Source organism: Mizuhopecten yessoensis, unplaced genomic scaffold (assembly GCF_002113885.1).
Source record: "Mizuhopecten yessoensis strain PY_sf001 unplaced genomic scaffold, ASM211388v2 scaffold7539, whole genome shotgun sequence".
Classification (NCBI taxonomy): domain Eukaryota; kingdom Metazoa; phylum Mollusca; class Bivalvia; order Pectinida; family Pectinidae; genus Mizuhopecten; species Mizuhopecten yessoensis.
In genome coordinates this window covers 324,152-345,427 of record NW_018407098.1, presented here as the reverse complement: position 1 = coordinate 345,427, position 21,276 = coordinate 324,152, and the positions used below count along the sequence as shown (strand labels likewise).

Sequence of the window (21,276 nt, the reverse complement as noted above, 5' to 3'; positions counted from 1 at the left end):
AAGGAGGAGGATGTAGACCTACAGTAGGAGGCCTGGGAGCCAGCCACTGTAGCAGACTGTGCTGGTGCAGTGTTTTTACCTCTCCCTGCCCACAGTACTACAGCAGGGCCACCATGAGCCCTGCTAATGATATATAACCCTGCCCCTGGCCTGGTGGTTCACTGGGATGAGGCACAACTAGTCACTACTCAGCTGACTCACTTCTGTCTGCTCAACCAATTCCATTTCAAAACAACCCATGCTTGGTCCATTACACTACTTTAATAGTTTAGTAACTTCCTATTCTAGTGTTTAACCATCTATTCATTTATGAGAGTACCGGGCTTAAATTTCATAATGATTTAAATTTACACACTTTAACAAACTGTCAGATAATTTCTGTTAAAGCTAGAAAATGTGTCTTAAGATAGGGTTGCGCCTCTCCCACATCTAAGAATTAAAGCAAGCTCAAGGTCAGGTTACAAAAATGTCATGCAACATGTTGTACCCAAACAAACACATACATAAGCACTGGCATGTCAAGTGGTGTGACCCAAGCTGAACTTCTTTGTCCATTTCTGACCTAAACATAAAAACTGAGCTGAATGAGGTCAAAGAGGTCAAGGTCAAAGGTCAAAGTTACAAAAATGTCATGCAACATGCTATAGTCATAGAGGCAATATCATGTGAACTTGTGTGATCCTGTCTGCAGTTCTTATTTCATAAATGACATAAATGCAAATCTTAACTTTGTCATGGGTGAAGTTAACAACGTTGTGCGACAGACACGCTGTACTTCTGATAAAAGTGTATAAGTATGCAAAGTTGTGTGATCCCTAAGCTGCAATACTTAGTCGACATCTGTATCAACTGGTATAACATTAAACACAAATTACACCAGTTCATGGCAGGGCATAAAAATAGTTCATAAAACAGAAGTTACAGGTCAATAAGAACAATGAAAACCTTTAACATTTCTTCAATTTGAATGCTCTATAATTCTATACTTGCTTTACAATAAATGAAAACTGTACCTTTCACATTCTTATGTTTCAATAAGAACCTATATATTCATCCTATACTATGGCTTCTACTGTATCAGATTGATTTGGTTAGTTTGAGTAACCTGTTTTCCCAGCAGGCTAATATATCAGCAAGTCTCTGGCACAACATACCCAGTTATATTAACACATGGACTAACTATGTACCCAGGTTTTATGGAGGAAGTATGGCTTCTTATAAGTACTATATACTTTATTTAATCCCTTTTCAAAGTCTATATTGTCAGCTTTACTGCAACTTATAGGTTGTTTTTTATTTTTTATTTATGTCAAACAGTCTGCTGGTTATTTGAACAAAAAATACGATAAATCAACATAATACCAGAGAACTTTATATACTGGTACACACATTTGTTAAGTGTTTTCTGTGTTCTGTCATAAAGTATTAGATGATAGTGATGTCACATATAACATCTGTTGAAACATCAATCTTCTTTTACACCAATACATGTGTACAGTTAAAACAACAGAACTATCCCGACTACAGATCCTACCCAAACAAAGAGTACAGTAAACACCTTATAACGTTCACATCAGGTAAAACAAAGCTCATCATTTCTACAAAGTTATTAGGTTTCTACAGACCTAGAATGTTTTGTATCATATCAAAGCTTTTTGTTTGATCAGTAAAATGGAGCTACTGGGCAAATATTATTGTTACATTTGAATACAAACAGTTTAATGGAAGTTCTTTCTATACCACCACAAACTATAGCATCACCATCAGGCAATGTTTACTGCTCTGCCTGAGAGACAATCGGATTCCCTCCAGATGCTGAAGCCCTCATCACCTGTGTCTAATCGTGTAATAATAGGCATCACATTGGATCAAGTGTTTCCTTCTAGTTATAAATAAACCCATTCTGGCACCCCTTCTTGACTTCCTCTAATACATAACACAGACTAGTCCATTTAAAAAGTAGCTAATAGGCTACATTTCAAAATACTGTAACGCAATTTGTAATTTATGGAGGATAAAGGGTCTGTATATTACCCATGTACTGGAGAAATTCAATAAAGCCAAATTGAGAGACATCAAACATTTATATTATCATCTGATGATGGTACTTTGAACCAGTGATGGTGTACATGTCCATCTGTCTTGAAGGTGCATAAAATACAGAATAAAGTTCATAGCACAAACTTATATCATATCCATTAAACGGAATCCATTCATCTTAATTTTGTTCAAAGACCAAATTCACACATTTGTATCAGTCAAGAGGTATTTAGTTCATTCATATTTACAAAGCACACACATTTTAGTGATCCATTTGAAAGCTTTACATAAAACTAAACTTGTCAGTTTCCTACTGATTTGTAATCTGACCTATGGATTGAATTAATAATTTAAATATAACATATATTCAATTCTCCCAAAATTCAGCATTTCAACAAGACATAACTTGCCTCAATCAAGGAAATGGCATTAGTCAACACCTTACTAGAGTGACTAGAAAATGGCATTACTTGTTATAAACTATGAGATAAGTCAACACCTTACTACAGTGACTAGAAAATAGCATTACTTGTTATAAACTATAATGAGATAAGTCAACACCTTACTACAGTGACTAGAAAATGGCATTACTTGTTATAAACTATAAGATAAGTCAACACCTTACTAGAGTGACTAGAAAATGGCATTACTTGTTATAAACTATAATGAGATAAGTCAACACCTTACTACAGTGACTAGAAAATGGCATTACTTGTTATAAACTATGAGATAAGTCAACACCTTACTAGAGTGACTAGAAAATGGCATTACTTGTTATAAACTATAATGAGATAAGTCAACACCTTACTACAGTGACTAGAAAATGGCATTACTTGTTATAAACTATGAGATAAGTCAACACCTTACTAGAGTGACTAGAAAATGGCATTACTTGTTATAAACTATAATGAGATAAGTCAACACCTTACTACAGTGACTAGAAAATGGCATTACTTGTTATAAACTATGAGATAAGTCAACACCTTACTAGAGTGACTAGAAAATGGCATTACTTGTTATAAACTATAATGAGATAAGTCAACACCTTACTACAGTGACTAGAAAATGGCATTACTTGTTATAAACTATGAGATAAGTCAACACCTTACTAGAGTGACTAGAAAATGGCATTACTTGTTATAAACTATAATGAGATAAGTCAACACCTTACTACAGTGACTAGAAAATGGCATTACTTGTTATAAACTATGAGATAAGTCAACACCTTACTAGAGTGACTAGAAAATGGCATTACTTGTTATAAACTATAATGAGATAAGTCAACACCTTACTACAGTGACTAGAAAATGGCATTACTTGTTATAAACTATGAGATAAGTCAACACCTTACTAGAGTGACTAGAAAATGGCATTACTTGTTATAAACTATAATGAGATAAGTCAACACCTTACTACAGTGACTAGAAAATGGCATTACTTGTTATAAACTATGAGATAAGTCAACACCTTACTAGAGTGACTAGAAAATGGCATTACTTGTTATAAACTATAATGAGATAAGTCAACACCTTACTACAGTGACTAGAAAATGGCATTACTTGTTATAAACTATAATGAGATAAGTCAACACAGGGTTATAATTCCAATCAAGTTATCAACCTGTAATATTCAAAGTATCATTTGCCATTACAAGTTTTGCCCCCCCCCCCCCCCCCTTCACCAGGGGTAAACATGAGACCCTAGGGTCTTAAAATTCACAATTTAGGTAGAGCACCTTAAAACCCTTCCATCTATGAAGAGTAGTATTTGATTCTACCATATCTGGGTCTAGAGAAGAAGATTTTGAAATTTCAGTCAATTCAACCCTTTTTGGCCCCACCCATCAGCTCCTGGGGGTCAGTCAGGGCTCATATGTGCATACTATCAAACTGCTATCCAATACTGATAAGGCTAACTCAAATTGAATTACTTCCAATGGAAATTAAACAAATGCTGGTCCAAAATGTGATTTCCCTATATAAACTATAGTAAAGTTTACCCTTTCCTCAGGGGGAAACAACACCCCAGGGTCAAGAAATTCACAATTTTGGTAAAGCACCTAAGACCCCTTCTATGAAAAGTATTTGATTCTACCATATCTGGGTGTTGAGAAGAAGATTTTTGAAATTTTAGTCAATTTTATTCTTTTTGGCCCCTCCCCTCAGGCCCCTTAGGGCTGGGGACCAAATCAGCCATTATTTTTGTTGACCCTTTGGCCATGGAAGGTTACTGCAAAATTTCATTGAAATTGGTTCAGGGGTTTTGGAGAAGAAGTAGAAAATGTAAATTGTTTACGGACGCACGACGACGGACAAAAGGCGATCGCAATAGGTCACTTAAAACTTTGTCTCAGGTGACCTAAAAATTAACAAGAAATTAACAGGTAGCCTTAAAACAATGTTGTTTATCAACAAAGACCCCAGGGCTAATCTCATAGCTAGCACTGGGAATTGGTTGAATTTGTTTTATCAAATCATTCGCTACCCTTATCAAATTATAACCTATGATCAAATTTTTTATAGAAACACACTGTGATATCCTTGATGTTGTTGTTGTGAGTCGCTTAGCCATTAGGCCAGGTGAACTAAATCTCACAAGAAGACCATTTTCCAAGGCTTTTACACTGTCTCAAAACTCTTCAGGAGAATGGTTTCATTTTGGAAGTACAATCAATCAATGCAATGATATAACAGACATACATTATGATTTATTACATTGCACATTGTAGTAACATCATGCAGGATCACCAACAACAAATAAATATGTATTTATATAATCAAGAATCTTGGTGAGTTTCTGCTCATGTCTTATAACCAAGAGCAAGTACATACATGACAGGTAATTGTACGCTGTTTGTACCCTGAGTTTGACAGGTAATTGTATGCTGTTTGTACCCAGAGTTTGACAGGTAATTGTATACTGTTTGTACCCAGAGTTTGAAAGGTAATTGTATGCTGTTTATACCCAGAGTTTGACAGGTAATTGTATGCTGTTTGTACCCAGAGTTTGAAAGGTAATTGTATGCTGTTTGTACCCAGAGTTTGACAGGTAATTGTATGCTGTTTATACCCAAGGGTTTAACAGGTAATTGTACACGTTTATACCCAAGGGTTTGACAGGTAATTGTATGCTGTTTATACCCAAGGGTTTGACAGGGAATTGTATGCTGTTTGTACCCAGAGTTTTACAGGTAAATGTATTCTGTTTATACCCAGAGTTTTACAGGTAATTGTACGCTGTTTGTACCCAGAGTTTTACAGGTAATTGTACGCTGTTTGTACCCAGAGTTTTACAGGTAATTGTACGCTGTTTGTACCCCGAGTTTGACAGGTAATTGTTCACTGTTTACACCCAAGGGGTTGACAGGTAATTGTATGCTGTTTGTACCCAGAGTTTGAAAGGTAATTGTATGCTGTTTGTACCCAGAGTTTGAAAGGTAATTGTATGCTGTTTGTACCCAGAGTTTGAAAGGTAATTGTATGCTGTTTATACCCAAGGGTTTGACAGGTAAGGGTATGCTGTTTATACCCAAGGGTTTGACAGGTAAGGGTATGCTGTTTATACCCAAGGGTTTGACAGGTAAGGGTATGCTGTTTATACCCAAGGGTTTGACAGGTAAGTGTATGCTGTTTATACCCAAGGGTTTGACAGGTAAGGGTATGCTGTTTATACCCAAGGGTTTGACAGGGAATTGTATGCTGTTTGTACCCAGAGTTTTACAGGTAAATGTATTCTGTTTATACCCAGAGTTTTACAGGTAATTGTACGCTGTTTGTACCCCGAGTTTGACAGGTAATTGTTCACTGTTTACACCCAAGGGGTTGACAGGTAATTGTATGCTGTTTGTACCCAGAGTTTGAAAGGTAATTGTATGCTGTTTATACCCAAGGGTTTGACAGGTAATTGTACACGTTTGTAACCAAGAGTTTGACAGGTAATTGTGTGCTGTTTGTACTCAAGGGTTTGACAGGTAATTGTACGCTGTTTGTACTCAGAGTTTGAAAGGTAATTGTATAGTGTTTATACCCAAGAGTTTGACAGGGAATTGTATGCTGTTTGTACGCAAGGGTTTGACAGGTAATTGTATGCTGTTTGTACCCCGAGGTTTACAGGTAAATGTATGCTGTTTATACCCAGAGTTTTACAGGTAATTGTACGCTGTTTGTACCCAGAGTTTTACAGGTAATTATATGCTGTTTATACCCAGAGTTTGACAGGTAATTGTACGCTGTTTGTACCCAGAGTTTTACAGGTAATTATATGCTGTTTATACCCAGAGTTTGACAGGTAATTGTATGCTGTTTGTCCCCAAGGGTTTGACAGGTAATTGTATGCTGTTTGTACCCAGAGTTTGAAAGGTAATTGTATGCTGTTTTTACCCAGAGTTTGACAGGTAATTGTATGCTGTTTGTACTCAGAGTTTGAAAGGTAATTGTATAGTGTTTATACCCAAGAGTTTGACAGGGAATTGTATGCTGTTTGTACGCAAGGGTTTGACAGGTAATTGTATGCTGTTTGTACCCAGAGTTTGACAGGTAATTGTATGCTGTTTGTCCCCAAGGGTTTGACAGGTAATTGTATGCTGTTTGTACCCAGAGTTTTACAGGTAAATGTATGCTGTTTATACCCAAGGGTTTGACAGGTAAGTGTATGCTGTTTATACCCAAGGGTTTGACAGGTAATTGTATGCTGTTTGTACCCCGAGTTTTACAGGTAAATGTATGCTGTTTATACCCAGAGTTTTACAGGTAATTGTATGCTGTTTATACCCAGAGTTTGACAGGTAATTGTACGCTGTTTGTACCCAGAGTTTTACAGGTAATTATATGCTGTTTATACCCAGAGTTTGACAGGTAATTGTAAGGGCTGTAACGATACACCGCGGTGCACCAAAAACTGCGCTAAATTGCTTCGTTTCGGTTTACGGTATTTTTTCCTGTGTTTCGGTTTTTAGTATTACCCGATTTCTGGAATTTAACCATACATGTGTAACGTAAACATTTATTCTCCAGCGTCACCTACGATGATAATAAAGGTTTTGAAGGGTTTGACATGGTTGATGTGGAAATACTTCGGTGTAACATAATATGTAACTTTCCAATGGACGGCTTTGTGCCCTACGCAAACAAGTAAATATCGGCGGACCGAGGCGCACATGTCGTCTGCATCGATACGTTTTGAGCCGATTGATTTCTTCAAACTATATATCGATGATTTAATCATAAACTAGACCGTAGCTAATATATATCTATACTATATTCCGACTGCGACAGTAAATATATTGAATGACGACTTGAAACCTGTAGCAAATCACATGCAAGGGGTGATGAAATACCTGATCTTTTTACCTGATAATCTCCGTGTAAATGTACAGTGTCTTATGTCATAAATGAAGTTTATAATCTCTGGTATCATTTGCCAATCACATTTGCTGACAATTTAAAAAAAAAAGAAGATCTTTCTGGTGCTTAAATCCGATTAATTAAAAGTTTCACCCTTGCTTACCTTTATTACCACCTGTACAGGTAAACACTGAAGCAACTTTAGAAATGAAAACGTTAATGTAAACTAGAGACAACAACAAACAATTTTCCTGTAACTTTTACTCACATATAACATATATTTTTCAAGTTATGCACATTTGAAAAATCAAGAAAATTAATTTATATTTCAATAATTAATTCAGCAGTGGTGTCCCTTTACATAGAAATCAATGTAGCAGCATAAGGGGTTAAAAAAAACTCCCGCTTCCTTTCGCTCGCCTGTTTGGCAGCATTTTGGATTCCTGCTAAATGTCCCTGATGGAAAATCACTCTCCACTTGCCGCATATGTTTCGTAGATTTAAGTTACAAGTCTGGGAACCATAAACATGGTGACGCATTTGAAGAGGAAGCATAACATTTCGTCATCCTGTATCGTATCAAAATGTATCGTATCGTGGGTAGATATCGTGATATGTATCGTATCGTGGCATAGGTGTATCGTTACAGCCCTAGTAATTGTACGCTGTTTATACCCAAGGGTTTGACAGGTAATTGTACACTGTTTATACAGGGCTCACCCTGGACCTAAAAAATCAGTAGCCAAAAAAGTAGCCATGTTTGAATTTCAGTAGCCATTTTTTTTTAAACAGTGGCCATACTTTCTCGGCCTCCAGCCGTTACGGATAGGCCCTTCATTAAAATCAATGAATATTTAATATTTTCTGAAGTGCAATACTATTCAATATGATGTTAAATTAAGGAGTATTTTTTTTGTTATACATCATGTTTATAATTTAATTCATAATGTGTTGTTTTTTTAATCCTTTCAGATTATATGACTGTAATTTTAAGAAAATATGATTTAAATTAAAATGCTGAAAATTTCCACCAGAACTTTTTTTCATTTTTTTTCAAAAGAGAGACTTTTTCAGACTTTATCTCATTTCTTGACACAGGAATTGTGAAAAAATCTAGGTTGAAAGTTTAAATTTTAAGATATTATTCGCCTTTAATTCTGTGCCTTCAATCAAAAAATAAAACTCATAAAATCGAAATAAAAAAGTAGACTTAGTGATGCAATATTGATAATTATTTTTCCGTAATTCATGTTTTATGTAAAAAAAAAAAAAAAAATAAAAAAAAATCACACATTTCAAATGTAAATGGCAGTAGAACACATTTGAAAGGAAAAGGACGAATATATAACGGTATTGACCAACCCTTCGAAATAAATCGGGAGCACATCACTTCGCACAACTTGGCTATTCCCGTGCACGTGTCGTCGCTTGGCACCTAATACAAGCGACCGTCGAAGTAATTCTGAACGGTTTGCTGTTCTAAAAACCGCATAACTGCGATGCTAAATAACTTTCTCGGTCACTTGAAATTCTAAAATGTCTAACCACGAAGGTACACTGTCAGATACGATATAGGGCCTATCGTTTGAAGTGATCAGAAAGGCCGAAAATCGGCACTTCAACATGGTGTTTCAAGGCGATACTTATACTTTCTAATCAAGCATATCGGACGTATTTATGCTTTCTACGGTACTGGAAAAGGAAAATGAAAACCATGTACACTAATTTAAATATACTGAACCTATAAATTTGTTGGATGCGGTGTTTGAACGAGTTTATCAGATCGACTTACGGCGCCGTCAAATGTACGTGTGCAAGACCACCTACGGTGCACGTGTGATCGCTTATCAGACTGTTTTCCCAACGTCAATTGGTCATCCAATTAACTTGACCCCACTGTCCATTATTGTACAAGAATTATAACACCTTTTGCCACCTGAAGCTTGATAATTGACTTTACAACTTAGACAAAGGCATTAATTAACTCGCAGTCGTACAGCGCACGCTGATCTGTTACGGCCCTGATTATGTTTACGCAATCAGTGTCAGCCACAATACACACGTGAGCTCGAGTAGATGGATCGTTTTCTGGGACAAAGATACAGAGTTTCCCCATTTTTAAAAACTTAGTCAATTTAGTAGCCACATCGAATTTTTAATAGCCAATAAAAGTAGTCAATGGCTACTTTGGCCACTGACAGCGTGAGCCCTGATACCGAAGGGTTTGACATTCAATTGTACACTGTTTATACCCAAGAGTTTGACAGGTAATTGTATGCTGTTTATACCCAAGGAGATCCATACTCCTTACCAAGCAAAGTATGAATTAAGATGGGTGTTTCCTTGTACATGAAAGCCAAAAGAGAGAGTCACTTGGGAACATCTCAAAACCAGTCTTAAAATTTGAACTTGACTATCTTTTTTATCTTTTTATTGAAAGCTTAGAGCTGTCGTATCTAAGGAAGTGTTGACATTTTAGAATGTACTTGCTTGGTAACATGTAGGTGGTCTCCCTGGATACAAAAAGCCCATTACCCGTCAAACCTGTTTTGGAAATTTTCAAAGTTTGGATTATGGCAAATTAGATAGTTTAATACATATAAATGCTCAACATAAATTAAAAAGAGAAAACCCCCTGAAAACTCCAATTTGTATGGACCAGATCAGTGAGATCACTATTTTGAGGAATACATGGTATTCAACAAACCTAAACATTGTCCAACATCCTTATATTTTGATCAGGTGGGACAGCAGACAGCACAAGCACTGCAAAAATTGCGGATAGGAGATGATAGAAGTAAAAAGAAGTTTCATAAAGATGACAACATTTCATAAGATATAAAAAATTGCTCAATGATGAAATAATATAGCCGTCTGTATTAAGAAAGGAAGTAAAGTAAAGAAGCTGTGTTACCCTCTTCAGACTCGTCAGTTTGGTTTAAATTAGACACAGTCTGAAAATTATGGCAAATTTGATATGGCTGGATATATAATATACATAATGGCATCTTTAGCATAATTTGATTCCTCAAAACTAATATCAATTTTCAATGTGACGTTGTATAGCTATAACTGTTCTCAATCTCGCCTCTTCCTCCCATGGTGGCTTCTACAGTTGTTGAACTTGTGATGCCACAGTCAACAAGGTCCCAATCTCCCCGAGTTACGGTTATGTTATCAGTAGTAGAAATCGAAGGACAGGTGAAAATCGTACACTTTAAATGTCAAAATCTAGCCATGATGTTACTCAGTAGAATACTTTTCTATAAGTTCTATGGATCCTACTTTAGGCATGTTGTTTCATTGAGGGATACAGACATTTTCGTTTCTCTGTTGTTTTGGAACCGAGATGTTTCAGTGCCTGTATAAGACCTTTTGGTATGCAAGGTTACTTCCCAAAAGTTGTTTATCAGGTCCAGTACACTCTGCCGATTGAGCTATATAGCTGTAGAGACCTATAATAGCTCTATTGACCTATCTGAAATAGGTCTTTAGAGCTATTTTCATGTGATTTTCTTTTTTAAGGAAAACGAAACAAAGTCGCTTATAAAATTAGATTTTATCATTAGGTTGATAACAAAAGACATCAAATATAAGTATTGTTTTTAAAAAATAATGATGTAAAAATATCGAAAATTTTACATTTATGTAGTCAACCTTACCATCAACCTTATTGTTTAATACGACTTTGCTTTAATTTAATGAGATTTGAAATCTGAGAAAATATAGCTCAATACAGCTATAATTTATAGGTGAATATAGCTATATAGGTCTTTATAGCTATATAGCCCAATTGGCAGAGTGTACTGGACCTGTTTATTTCATTAGATTTCTAGCAGTTTTACTTACGTATCAACTTTGCATCACTCTCAGCACACACTCATAAATTAACCCACATGGAGGCATGTCTTTTAATGACCTTAGTTGTTAACAGGATGCTAACTCCTACAAACCAAATCATTAGCCCTAGCTTGTCCACGAGTCTAACAGTACTTTGGTAAAGGATCCTCCCCCTCTAGCTCAAATTAGCCAACATATTGTCCGATGAGGCTAGTACTAGTCATTAGGTGTGAAAGAATAGCATAGAAGTAAATTTGTTGTGCAACCCAATGGTATATATACATCATTGATACTGCCGACAGTTTGAGCACGGGTGCGAAATGGTGTTTTGAAACAGTCTGACTCACAGCTGATAAACAACACTGGCAGGATTGGTGTGAACTCTGAAATCAAATTGCTGTTTATATTTACCTGATAAGTCAAAGTGATTGTTGTTCTGTGGTTCCATGTTGTGACTTTGATCTGAATACCCCTAATTAAGACGATGCAATAAATAAAAATTCAGCACCCGATGATTTGGAGAAACAATGAAACTTCGTTAGCTACTTCCTCCTTCATCGCCCGCCATTTGCCTTTTGGGAAAGTCTTATCTAGATTCTAGCCTCGAACCTAAAATAGAATAGCGCATAACATCATATTTCAAATATAAAAATAACTCTTCAATGTCCAATTTAATAAAATTCAGTATAAAAGTAATGAAACAATCTTTTAAATCCATTTATTTGATCATAAATTGAATTATTTAAATGATAATCTACTAATTTTTCTTTCGGAATACATTGCATATTTTCGTTTAAAGTTGCTAATATACAGAAACGTTCCGAACAGAAATTAAAAATGGCAGACGAAAAGAACAGGAGAAAATGAAGACTGGTATTTAATGACACGCCTCCTTGTGATCCACAAAGTAAAGTAAGCCTACTTGTGATGCGTATTTCCTAACTCGTTGACCAAAACTATTTCTGATTATAAATCGACGTTCAAAAGAGCCTTCTGATCCGAATTGGACTTATAAATAACGACAACAGAAATGTCCTGCAGTGATTTGGTTCAGTGTCAATCAGGGACAGGGCACAGGTGTTGCCTCTGTAATCCAACAGTTTATATAAGCACGGTAACGGACAAAGGTCGTTGGGTTGATGGATAATTTCGAGAGCAATTCTATCAAATTTATTATTGTTTAAGAGCCCAAATATCTGTAGCTTGCATTATGACTCCTGATAGTGATAGTATTGAAATGGAATTACAGACGACTCGCCCCAAAACCGTTACTGTCAACAAACTATTTACACCATTTTTTTGGTCATATTGTCCAAAATTAAAGTTGCCCCAAAATGACAACCATATCGCTCCAAATGCTTTACCAATCCTATAACATTTCACCTCAATTTAAATGGACAAGTAATATAACTTTAACTGAAAATTTAACACCAATTCCAAATATCCTCAATAAAAATTAAAGAGCTTGCCTACAAAGCACTTGTCAGACCATTGGTTGAGTACTCGAGCTCGGTATGGGACCCCTTCACCCAAATAAACATCAGCAAACTTGAATCGGTCCAAAGGAGAGCAGCCAGATTTATTATGAACAGCCACAGAAACCGTTCAAGCGTTTCATCCATGATCCAACGCCTAGGCTGGTTTTCACTCCAAACAAGAAGACGTCACTCAAGACTCCATATGATGTTCAAGATTGACAAACAACAAATACCCATCAAAAAGGAAAACCGAATCGAAACACCAATGAGGAGGTCCAGAAAACAACACGATCGGTCCTACCAAATTCAAGCATGTAAAATAGACCCAAGAAAAAATTCATTCTTCCCTCGAACAATAAAAGACTGGACAAGCTTGACTCAAAAACTGTGAACTCGACAAACTTGACTCAAAAACTGTGAACTCGACAAACTTGGAAACCTTTAAGAAAACTCTCAACGAATTGGAACTAAAAAAGCTTAAACTTCTAACAGACCCCGAACTCACAAGTCTTAAGGCTGGTGGGTCGAATCAACCAGCTTTAAACGTCTGACACTACATCAGTGTTTTTTACTTTTTAACTTTTACAATCTAAACTTTTTAATTGTGTGTTCACCTGCGCATTGTGTATCATAAACATTGCATAATCTTCGATAAGACGAAGGAGGCAATTATATGGAAGAAGAAGAAGAACAAATCTTAAACCCCAGCACTAAACGGAAACCCTTATTAACCCTAAATCTAAACCTGACCTTAAAACAATCCCCTAGTGCTAGTTTGGGAGCTTAAGGGTGACATTGTTGAACTGACAAGGCGTAGAGCAGCGACATCTGTCATACATGTGTAGCAGGAGATGAAAAATGCACAGGAAGTTTGGGATTCAACTGTAATACACAGATGTACAAGATACTATTGTACTTCACTTTTGAAAAACATGCCTGCATCTTGATTAGTCTGCCTCCTTTATCTCGGAATATTTTGCCTAGATTGTATCTGACTTGTTTGTCTTGTTTTTTTCTTTCATATACACATCAATGAATGACACATGCTGTATTGTAATTATCAAATATGGTTTTATGTATGCTTATCTGTTCAAAGTAACAAGCTGCAGTACATAGCTCAAATAAATCACTGGTGCCACCAGGTATTGTCAATGCCTGTGGCAATTACAACCAGGTGGGAGTAGTTTGGTAATGGTGCGATGTCATCTGATCTTCAACTTTTTCTTGTCTGTTTAGTTTCTCTACAAACAGAACTATTATGTGATGTACCTTACAACTTCTGAACAATTAAGTCACCACATATTGTATCAAGGCCCAGGGATAGTCCAGGAGCACAGTGGGCCATGTTGGGTAGCTCAAAACATAAATTGACCCTTCCTATTTTTCAAGTTCTTTTGTTTTTTGTGTAATGGTTCCGTTAATCTATTATATGGACTGGAAAAAAAATGCCCTCAGCTCCTGGATTTAACCTCGAAAGGAAATTCTGTAGTATGTATTGGGGCTGTATAATTTAAAGGTCCAATTACGAATAGAAAATGATCTGGGAAATCCAAATTGTATGAAATTTCTACTTTTAGTAAAATGTTGATGCACATTAATTCTTCTCTTTGTAGGGAATGAACTCTATAATCTTTATAAAATCAGATTTGCAGTGGATTTGATGAGAAACAATAAACATTCCAATATTGACTGTTTTACAACAAATCTAAATCTGGTTTAGATATCAGATTAGTCTGATATTTTTTGAGGAAAATATAAAAATTCAAATATATTTCAGGCAAGCCATAAACATGGGACTAATACATCAATGAGATGTTGGAAATAGCTGTGATCCTGGGAGCAGGCTTTGCCCTGTGTTCCATCACTCTTCTGTTTGGTTGCTTGTGTCATCTGTTCAAGCGATCAGCCCCATTCTCAGTAAGTGTTTTAAAGGACTGAAAATGGCTATTGGCACCATACAAATAATTTTTGATTTGTAGATGTATCAGAAAACTTAAAATGACTAACTTGATAAAGGTTGTACTGTTTTAAAAATGGTTCAAAAGATCACTTATCTATTGTCAATGCTTCCAAATAAGATCAAAATGGTCAGCACATGAACAGTATTAACTAAAATAAAAAAATGCCAGCTAAATATAATTAGAATTTTTCTTGCTATATTTTTCCAGTCCTTCGAGAATGATGAAGAGGCTGGTCATGACTATTCTATGTCACCAACCAATGAGTCTGTTAACTCCTCCATTGTTTCCAATGTGACCTTTGAACCTTTGCCTGACATTCTTGCCAAAACTGTAGCTGCGACAGCACTCAGGCCACGTATAACTTCAGTGGACAAGGAGTGGCAGAAGGAGGCAGCACGCCAATTAAGTAAACAAAACATTATTACCACGATCATGTGTAATGTCTAATAAAATTGGCGTTTACTTAAGTTTGTACTTGGCTGTAAAGTCACTACATTGTGCTTGATAACACTGTCCTTGTTTGCGATACATATCTACAAACTCAGATACCTTAATACAGAGATATGATGCATCTGTACATTGGTATAACAAAAGCCAGGTTTCTATGAGTTTGCTATGGTAAACATGTTTCATTGTATAGGGTAAAATGATGACTGTTTATGGTTTGTAAATAATAATCTTATATAATTAACACTACATACATTTTGTCTGCATTATCTGTTTTTAGACATATTGAGTAAATGACTACACATGATGGAATTATTATTATATTCTGCAGCTGTTTACAAGCCATTCCAGAGAATTCAGCTGACATTCATCAAAGAGCTTGGACTTGGTTGGTTTGGCCAGGTATGTTTTTGTATTGATAGATGTTACTGTACGAAAAAAATGTGTTTTGTTGTAGCTACATAGTGACATGAACTACTTTTTCAGTCCTTGTGATCTGTATATTTAGGCTACTGTTGTGTATCCAGGACTAAGTACTAAAGTTACATTCAGGAGACACAACTTCACCAAGGGAAACACTTTTGCATATTGATTTTCTCTTCCAGGTTTTAGTTGGTGATGCAGAAAGAATTTTGGCTGGTTCCAAAAGAAGTCGAGTGATAGTAAAATTATTGAAAGACGATGCAGCTGCGTCAGATAGACAACTCTTTCTGGAGGAGATGGTACCATTTAGGTAGACTCCATCATTTATTGTAAACAAAGCATTTTCTAAATCTTCTTCACATGTACATACCAGTTCATGTAATAATATATCTGTGATTTCTATAAATAAATTACCAATGTCCAAGCTAACAACAAACCTGTCAACAAAATAGTCTTGGTAATAAGTTTTTTTATTATTTTTATTAATGTAAGTGAATGAATGAATTTTCACCAATGTATTTTTGCTTGAAATCCTGCATAGCAACCTAATAAAATAAACGACTTGTTATTAATTTTTCTGCTTTTAAACCTACACTTCATGTGATATACCTGCAACAATGCTGTTAATAGCTTGTTTCTAAGAATTGTAGTAGCCATTCGTTCAGAGCTTTTAAGACAACTGTATGCACATAATTCTTCTTTTCCTCCAACAGAGAATTGGATCACAATAATGTAGTCAGCCTCCTAGGTCAATGTACAGAGACATACCCCTTCATTGTCATCTTGGAGCATGCTCCACATGTAAGTCTGCTTTTGATGGCCAGAGGTTTTACACAGGGCACCTGTACTAGTGTTTATGACAGAACCTGTATACTAATGTTTATCATAAAACTACTGTGTGATGCTTTAAATATGGACCTCCGATTATTGTACTGTCGCCCTATCAAACCGATCTACCTGGTCATTGGTAGTTCTCTAGCTCAGTCGCACTACAGTCATAGCCAAATGAAATTCAGGGGAGGTCACTGTTAGTATGTAAAGCTACAGCAGAATTCTCCAGAGTTTTGTCTTCAGTGGTACAGGGATCCATAAGACCTTTATATATTTTTTTCTTTCCAAGGGTGACTTGAAGAGCTATCTTAAACGTCATCGTCATGAGGAGGATGACCTAGTGAAGAGAGGCGTGTTACTACAGTTTATGGTAGACATGGCAGCTGGTCTATCATGTCTTCATCAGTATGGATATATCCACCAGTAAGCTTTGATTGTTAATACTTTTATAGATTATGAGAGTTTTCATCCCATTTAGCATGAAATGTCATTGAATAGAAAGGTTCCAAAATTGTCTAAATGAAGGATGTGAATCTCCTCAGGAGCAAAGCCTTTTGCTTGTGAAGTGGAGTATGTTTTCCTACTTCAAGACATCCAAGAAATAAGTTGACTTTCTTGAGTAAATTAATACAATTTTGCACTATATCAAAAATTCTTCACCTTCTTAAAATTCCATTTGAAACTGCCATTGTTGAAATGTTGTGGTTTAAATATATAAAAATCAGAATAATTTTCTCAGCATCCTAGTTTACTTCTAGTGATCCACATAAAATAAACATGCGTATCTCTTAAAGTTTAACTGGTGATTTCACCAATATGAACCTTGGACAGATAATTAGTTGCCAGTTGCACTATCTGCCTTTCTGATTTACATTCACTTCATCATTATGTCACTCTGTAGTGCTGTGTTTCAAAAAATTAAAAATAAATTGAATTTGTTTTCCAGTGACTTCTCATGTCGTAACTGCCTGGTGATGGCAAATCTTAAAGTGAAAGTAGGAGACTACGGAATTTCTGAAGACCAACACAGGGTAGGTAGGATCTGGTTTGAGAAAAGGAAAAGTGAGAAATACAGATTCAGGTGACCGATTTTGATTGCCGTTTGTCAGTTGTTGTACTCGTTAGTAAATAATCATATTTTCTATTTCTCCTTAGATACTGTCAGATTTATATGAAACTTAACTGAATTTTTGACATAAAGGTTTTTCTGATAATTTTTGGATTAACACCATGCATACTTTTTGTTTCTGAATGAAAAGATCTGAACAATTTCAAAAGGCGTTATACGTCTAAATGGTGTATTGATAATTGAACAGGAAGTTTATTACAACACTGGCCGACCCTTAACTGGTTTATTGATGTTTTGACAGGAGGATTACTACGACACTGGTCGAGATCTGCTGCCTGTACGTTGGATGGCCCCGGAGACTCTCACTCTGAATCAGAACATATGGCAGGTGTCCGAGTTCACCAAGCTCGCAAACATCTGGTCGTATGGAGTAGCCATTTGGGAGGTGATACAGATGGCTAAACTTCCATACAGCTCTCTAAAGGATGAGGAGGTTCTCCAACAGGTGGTTATCGACGGTATACTCAAACTTACCACAACTTCATCACAGGGACAGACCAAGCAGAGGCTGTAAGTCAGATGTACAGAAAAAACTACACACTTATGTCTTTGGTTCAGGCAGAAACTCACACAAAGAATCTTTCATTTTATCAAATGATGTACAAATTCAGATAAAAAAAACTTGCAAACAAGAATGCTTAAAATATGCTGTGTTGACCAGTCAGCTTGACACAACATTAGTAGATTTTGTTTGTGAATCAAACTAGATGCTGTTGCAATCTCATCAATTCTATACAGATGTCTTTCATTCTCCTGTTTTTTCTGTCCATTTTCTTATAGAAATGAAGTGATGCAGTTTTGCTGGATAGTGCCAGAAGAGAGACCTACAATGGAGGAAGTTAGTGCCTTGATGTCCCAGATATTGCTTGACCGGGAAAAAGAATTGCATGCAGAGTTTGAATCCAAATGGGAATGTGCCTCACCAAATGATGCTGGTGCTGCTGTTTCAAACGAATCTGTAGAAAGTAATCAAGTTTCTGCTAAAGCAAAAGACAGAGATGATAATTTGGAACAGGACAACAGTTTTGTGAATATTGAAAATACTGCTGATAATGACAGTTTTAAAATGCAGAAAACTCTAGGAACTGATTTGAACTTTACAGAAAATGAACCATCAATCATCATTGCAGATGAAGATGTCAATGGTGATCAGTCAGTGAAAGTTGCTACATCTGATCCTCAATCTTTTCAAACAGAAGAATATGCGGACAAAGTGATAGTGACAATGATTGAGAAAGGATCAGCTGCCTCTGGTTCCTCGCTCCAGTTGACAAGTACCCCTGTTTCTAGAAATGTGTCGTCAGAGTATGTCACAGCAGCAAGTATCAATCAGGGCAGTGAATTCTTTTCAGCTGACGTGTCCCTAGAGAACATAAGACCAGGAGACTTGCCTGGACTTGTCACTCCCACCAAGGGAAAGGTGAACATGTTCCAGCCAAGCCGACAGGAAACCATGATGAATGCTGAGATAACTGATGATGAGGAAGATACCACAAGCTGTACAAGTGCTAACAGTGTAGAATTTGTTGAACTTAATGGATCTGATGATGAAAAACAGGACAGAGCAGGAGCAGTTGATGGGAGTGAGGCTGATAAGTTACGTATGCTGAAGGAGAGCATTGAGGATGCCTTCAGTATGAAATCTAGTATTACATCAGAGCACAGTGAAAGTGCTAAGGATGGTGGAGATGGTTCTCCTCGAGATGAGTATGACATAGCAAGAGAGATTTACATATCTAAGGGCACCACTATACCGCCTACAGAACACACTTCATCCAGAAATCTGACAACCATTCCTGAGGATGCTATTCCCATGGATTCGCCCTCAAACAGTGGCCTAAAGTTTGTTGACACCGGTGATGAGTCTTTTTTCTCCAACGGAGTGCAGGACACTTTTGAATGGGACGATTATATTGGGGACGAATTGCAATTGGTCGGTAAGGTAAAAGATGCTGCTGACTCCCCTCGCCAGACTATGGAGTTTACAGACTGGACTCTAGAACAGGACTCCAGCCAGGAGTCTCAGCATTCCAAAGCAGATGGGGATAAAAAGACAGGAAATTCCTCATCCAGCAGTAGTGTCAGTACGCCATACTCCTCGTCAGACTCGGAGGTAAAACGAGGCAAATTTGGTCGTGTATCATCAAGCTCCGAATATGTACACAATATACTGACTAACAGGGTATCTGCTACTCGTAATATTACTAATAGTAGGAGTGTATCCACCAAAAACTCATCATTCTATGCTCTATCTCATACCATAGACATAGACTCCTCTGAGCATGCCTCCTCTGACTCCGAGTCCTACACTTCCAGCATGCCCTCGGATGCCCCAGCCAGCTACTTTAATGAGGAGTGGGAAATGGACTAGGGCTCCAAAATCATATATCTTACTTACTCTCTGCCAGGTATGCTCGGCTCTTTCTGTCTCCTGTCTTACCATAATGTGATAAAAATGATATTGGTCCACTTTGGATAACCCTAATTTGGATAAACATTGATTAGCACTAATTAATCTGAAATCAATTAATATTGTATGAGTCCAATTTTTTTGTATCAGTTTGTCCTGGAATATATTCCCTGATAAAGCGATACTAATTACTTATATCCTGGTTGATGAAACTTGCACCTGCAGTCACAATTGATGACTCATTTCTAATCCAAGTAAACTTTATCATATAATGCATTTAAAAAAAAAAATGATTAGTGGACTGATGTCATATTTTATAACATTTATTTATATAACCATGGTATTAAACATAATTAAGGCATTACATTTATGATATAAATCCTTTTCAAGCAGGAATAATAACAATGTTTGTAACTTTCATCCAGCTCCATGCATGACACTTGATCACATACCGATACTTTGTATGCTAGTCCCGTTACATCGTTTGGTTTCCGTCTGCTTTTGGTGGTGTTTAAGTTTTCATATGGAATGAAAAGGAATGGGTTATCGGTTAAAATGTTGTTTTTTCCTCTCGGATCTCATTTCCCCCTGCGTGCCATGACATTTTATGTCTTTTATACAAGTTATTGGAATATAAAAGTACAAAGTCAATGCATTAGTTAAATCATTTTGTAGCTATTGCTAGCTTATAGAAGGTACATTTTGTATTAGTGACTTTGTTTTGCTACTCCTATTTATCACAGATGATGCCTCATTTACGATTCCATGATTCTATGTATATACTTAGTTTTTGTACTATTTCATATCATGAATAGTTGTTTTCACATTTTCATTCTTATTTTTTCCCCCTTATAACTAGAATATCCATTAATATCTCATCCTCTCGAACAAATATTTAGACGTGTCTACAGACAGATGTGTTAGGACAGATTGGGTTTGTGGTTGTGTGTAATGGTGGTACAGGACTTATAACGTGGTGACTAGAATGTATTAACTCCAACAATAAGGCATAATACCAGTGTGATTATTAGAAGATTAAAATAATTCTAGCAATTCACTCATCATTTCAAGAAACATGTATCACTTAATCAATTTAAAGTATTGAATAACTGTAATATACTACACTAGGTGATGTGTCTACCAGTGCTAATTCACAAGAAACATGTATCACTTAATCAATTTAAAGTATTGAATAACTGTAATATACTACACTAGGTGATGTGTCTACCAGTGCTAATTTACACATTAATCGTCTACCTGTATTATATAAACAGTATATAGATATATTTAATAATCAGCTTAATTATTAGCTGACCTGGTCCGAAGGACCAAGGTGAGCTTATGCCATACCGTGGCGTCCGTCCGTCCGTACGTC

The 21,276-nt window shown here is 36.3% G+C and overlaps 2 protein-coding genes across 4 annotated transcripts in view; one reads left to right on the top strand and one right to left on the bottom strand.

Moving 5' to 3' along the window:
- LOC110453896 (cytohesin-1-like) overlaps positions 1-11,815 on the bottom strand; it is a 45,164-nt gene extending 33,349 nt beyond the window's left edge. For both annotated transcript variants that reach the window (XM_021503101.1, XM_021503102.1), the window contains exon 1: positions 11,634-11,815. In XM_021503101.1, coding sequence (XP_021358776.1) covers positions 11,634-11,670 — 37 coding nt within the window. In that variant the 5' untranslated portion in view covers positions 11,671-11,815. The remainder of the gene's footprint in view (positions 1-11,633) is intronic.
- A 238-nt stretch (positions 11,816-12,053) lies between these two features.
- The window catches only part of LOC110453884 (tyrosine-protein kinase abl-1-like), a 14,186-nt gene continuing 4,963 nt past the window's right edge, over positions 12,054-21,276 (top strand). Inside the window, exons 1-10 of one of the 2 annotated variants that reach the window (XM_021503089.1) lie at positions 12,054-12,134; positions 14,478-14,617; positions 14,869-15,067; positions 15,440-15,510; positions 15,714-15,841; positions 16,245-16,332; positions 16,652-16,785; positions 17,309-17,393; positions 17,733-18,001; positions 18,272-19,604. In XM_021503089.1, the coding sequence (XP_021358764.1) occupies positions 14,513-14,617; positions 14,869-15,067; positions 15,440-15,510; positions 15,714-15,841; positions 16,245-16,332; positions 16,652-16,785; positions 17,309-17,393; positions 17,733-18,001; positions 18,272-19,604 (2,412 nt within the window). In that variant the 5' untranslated portion in view covers positions 12,054-12,134; positions 14,478-14,512. Of the gene's footprint in view, positions 12,135-14,477; positions 14,618-14,868; positions 15,068-15,439; positions 15,511-15,713; positions 15,842-16,244; positions 16,333-16,651; positions 16,786-17,308; positions 17,394-17,732; positions 18,002-18,271; positions 19,900-21,276 lie in introns of both variants that reach the window. The other variant, XM_021503087.1, reaches the window with a different exon arrangement.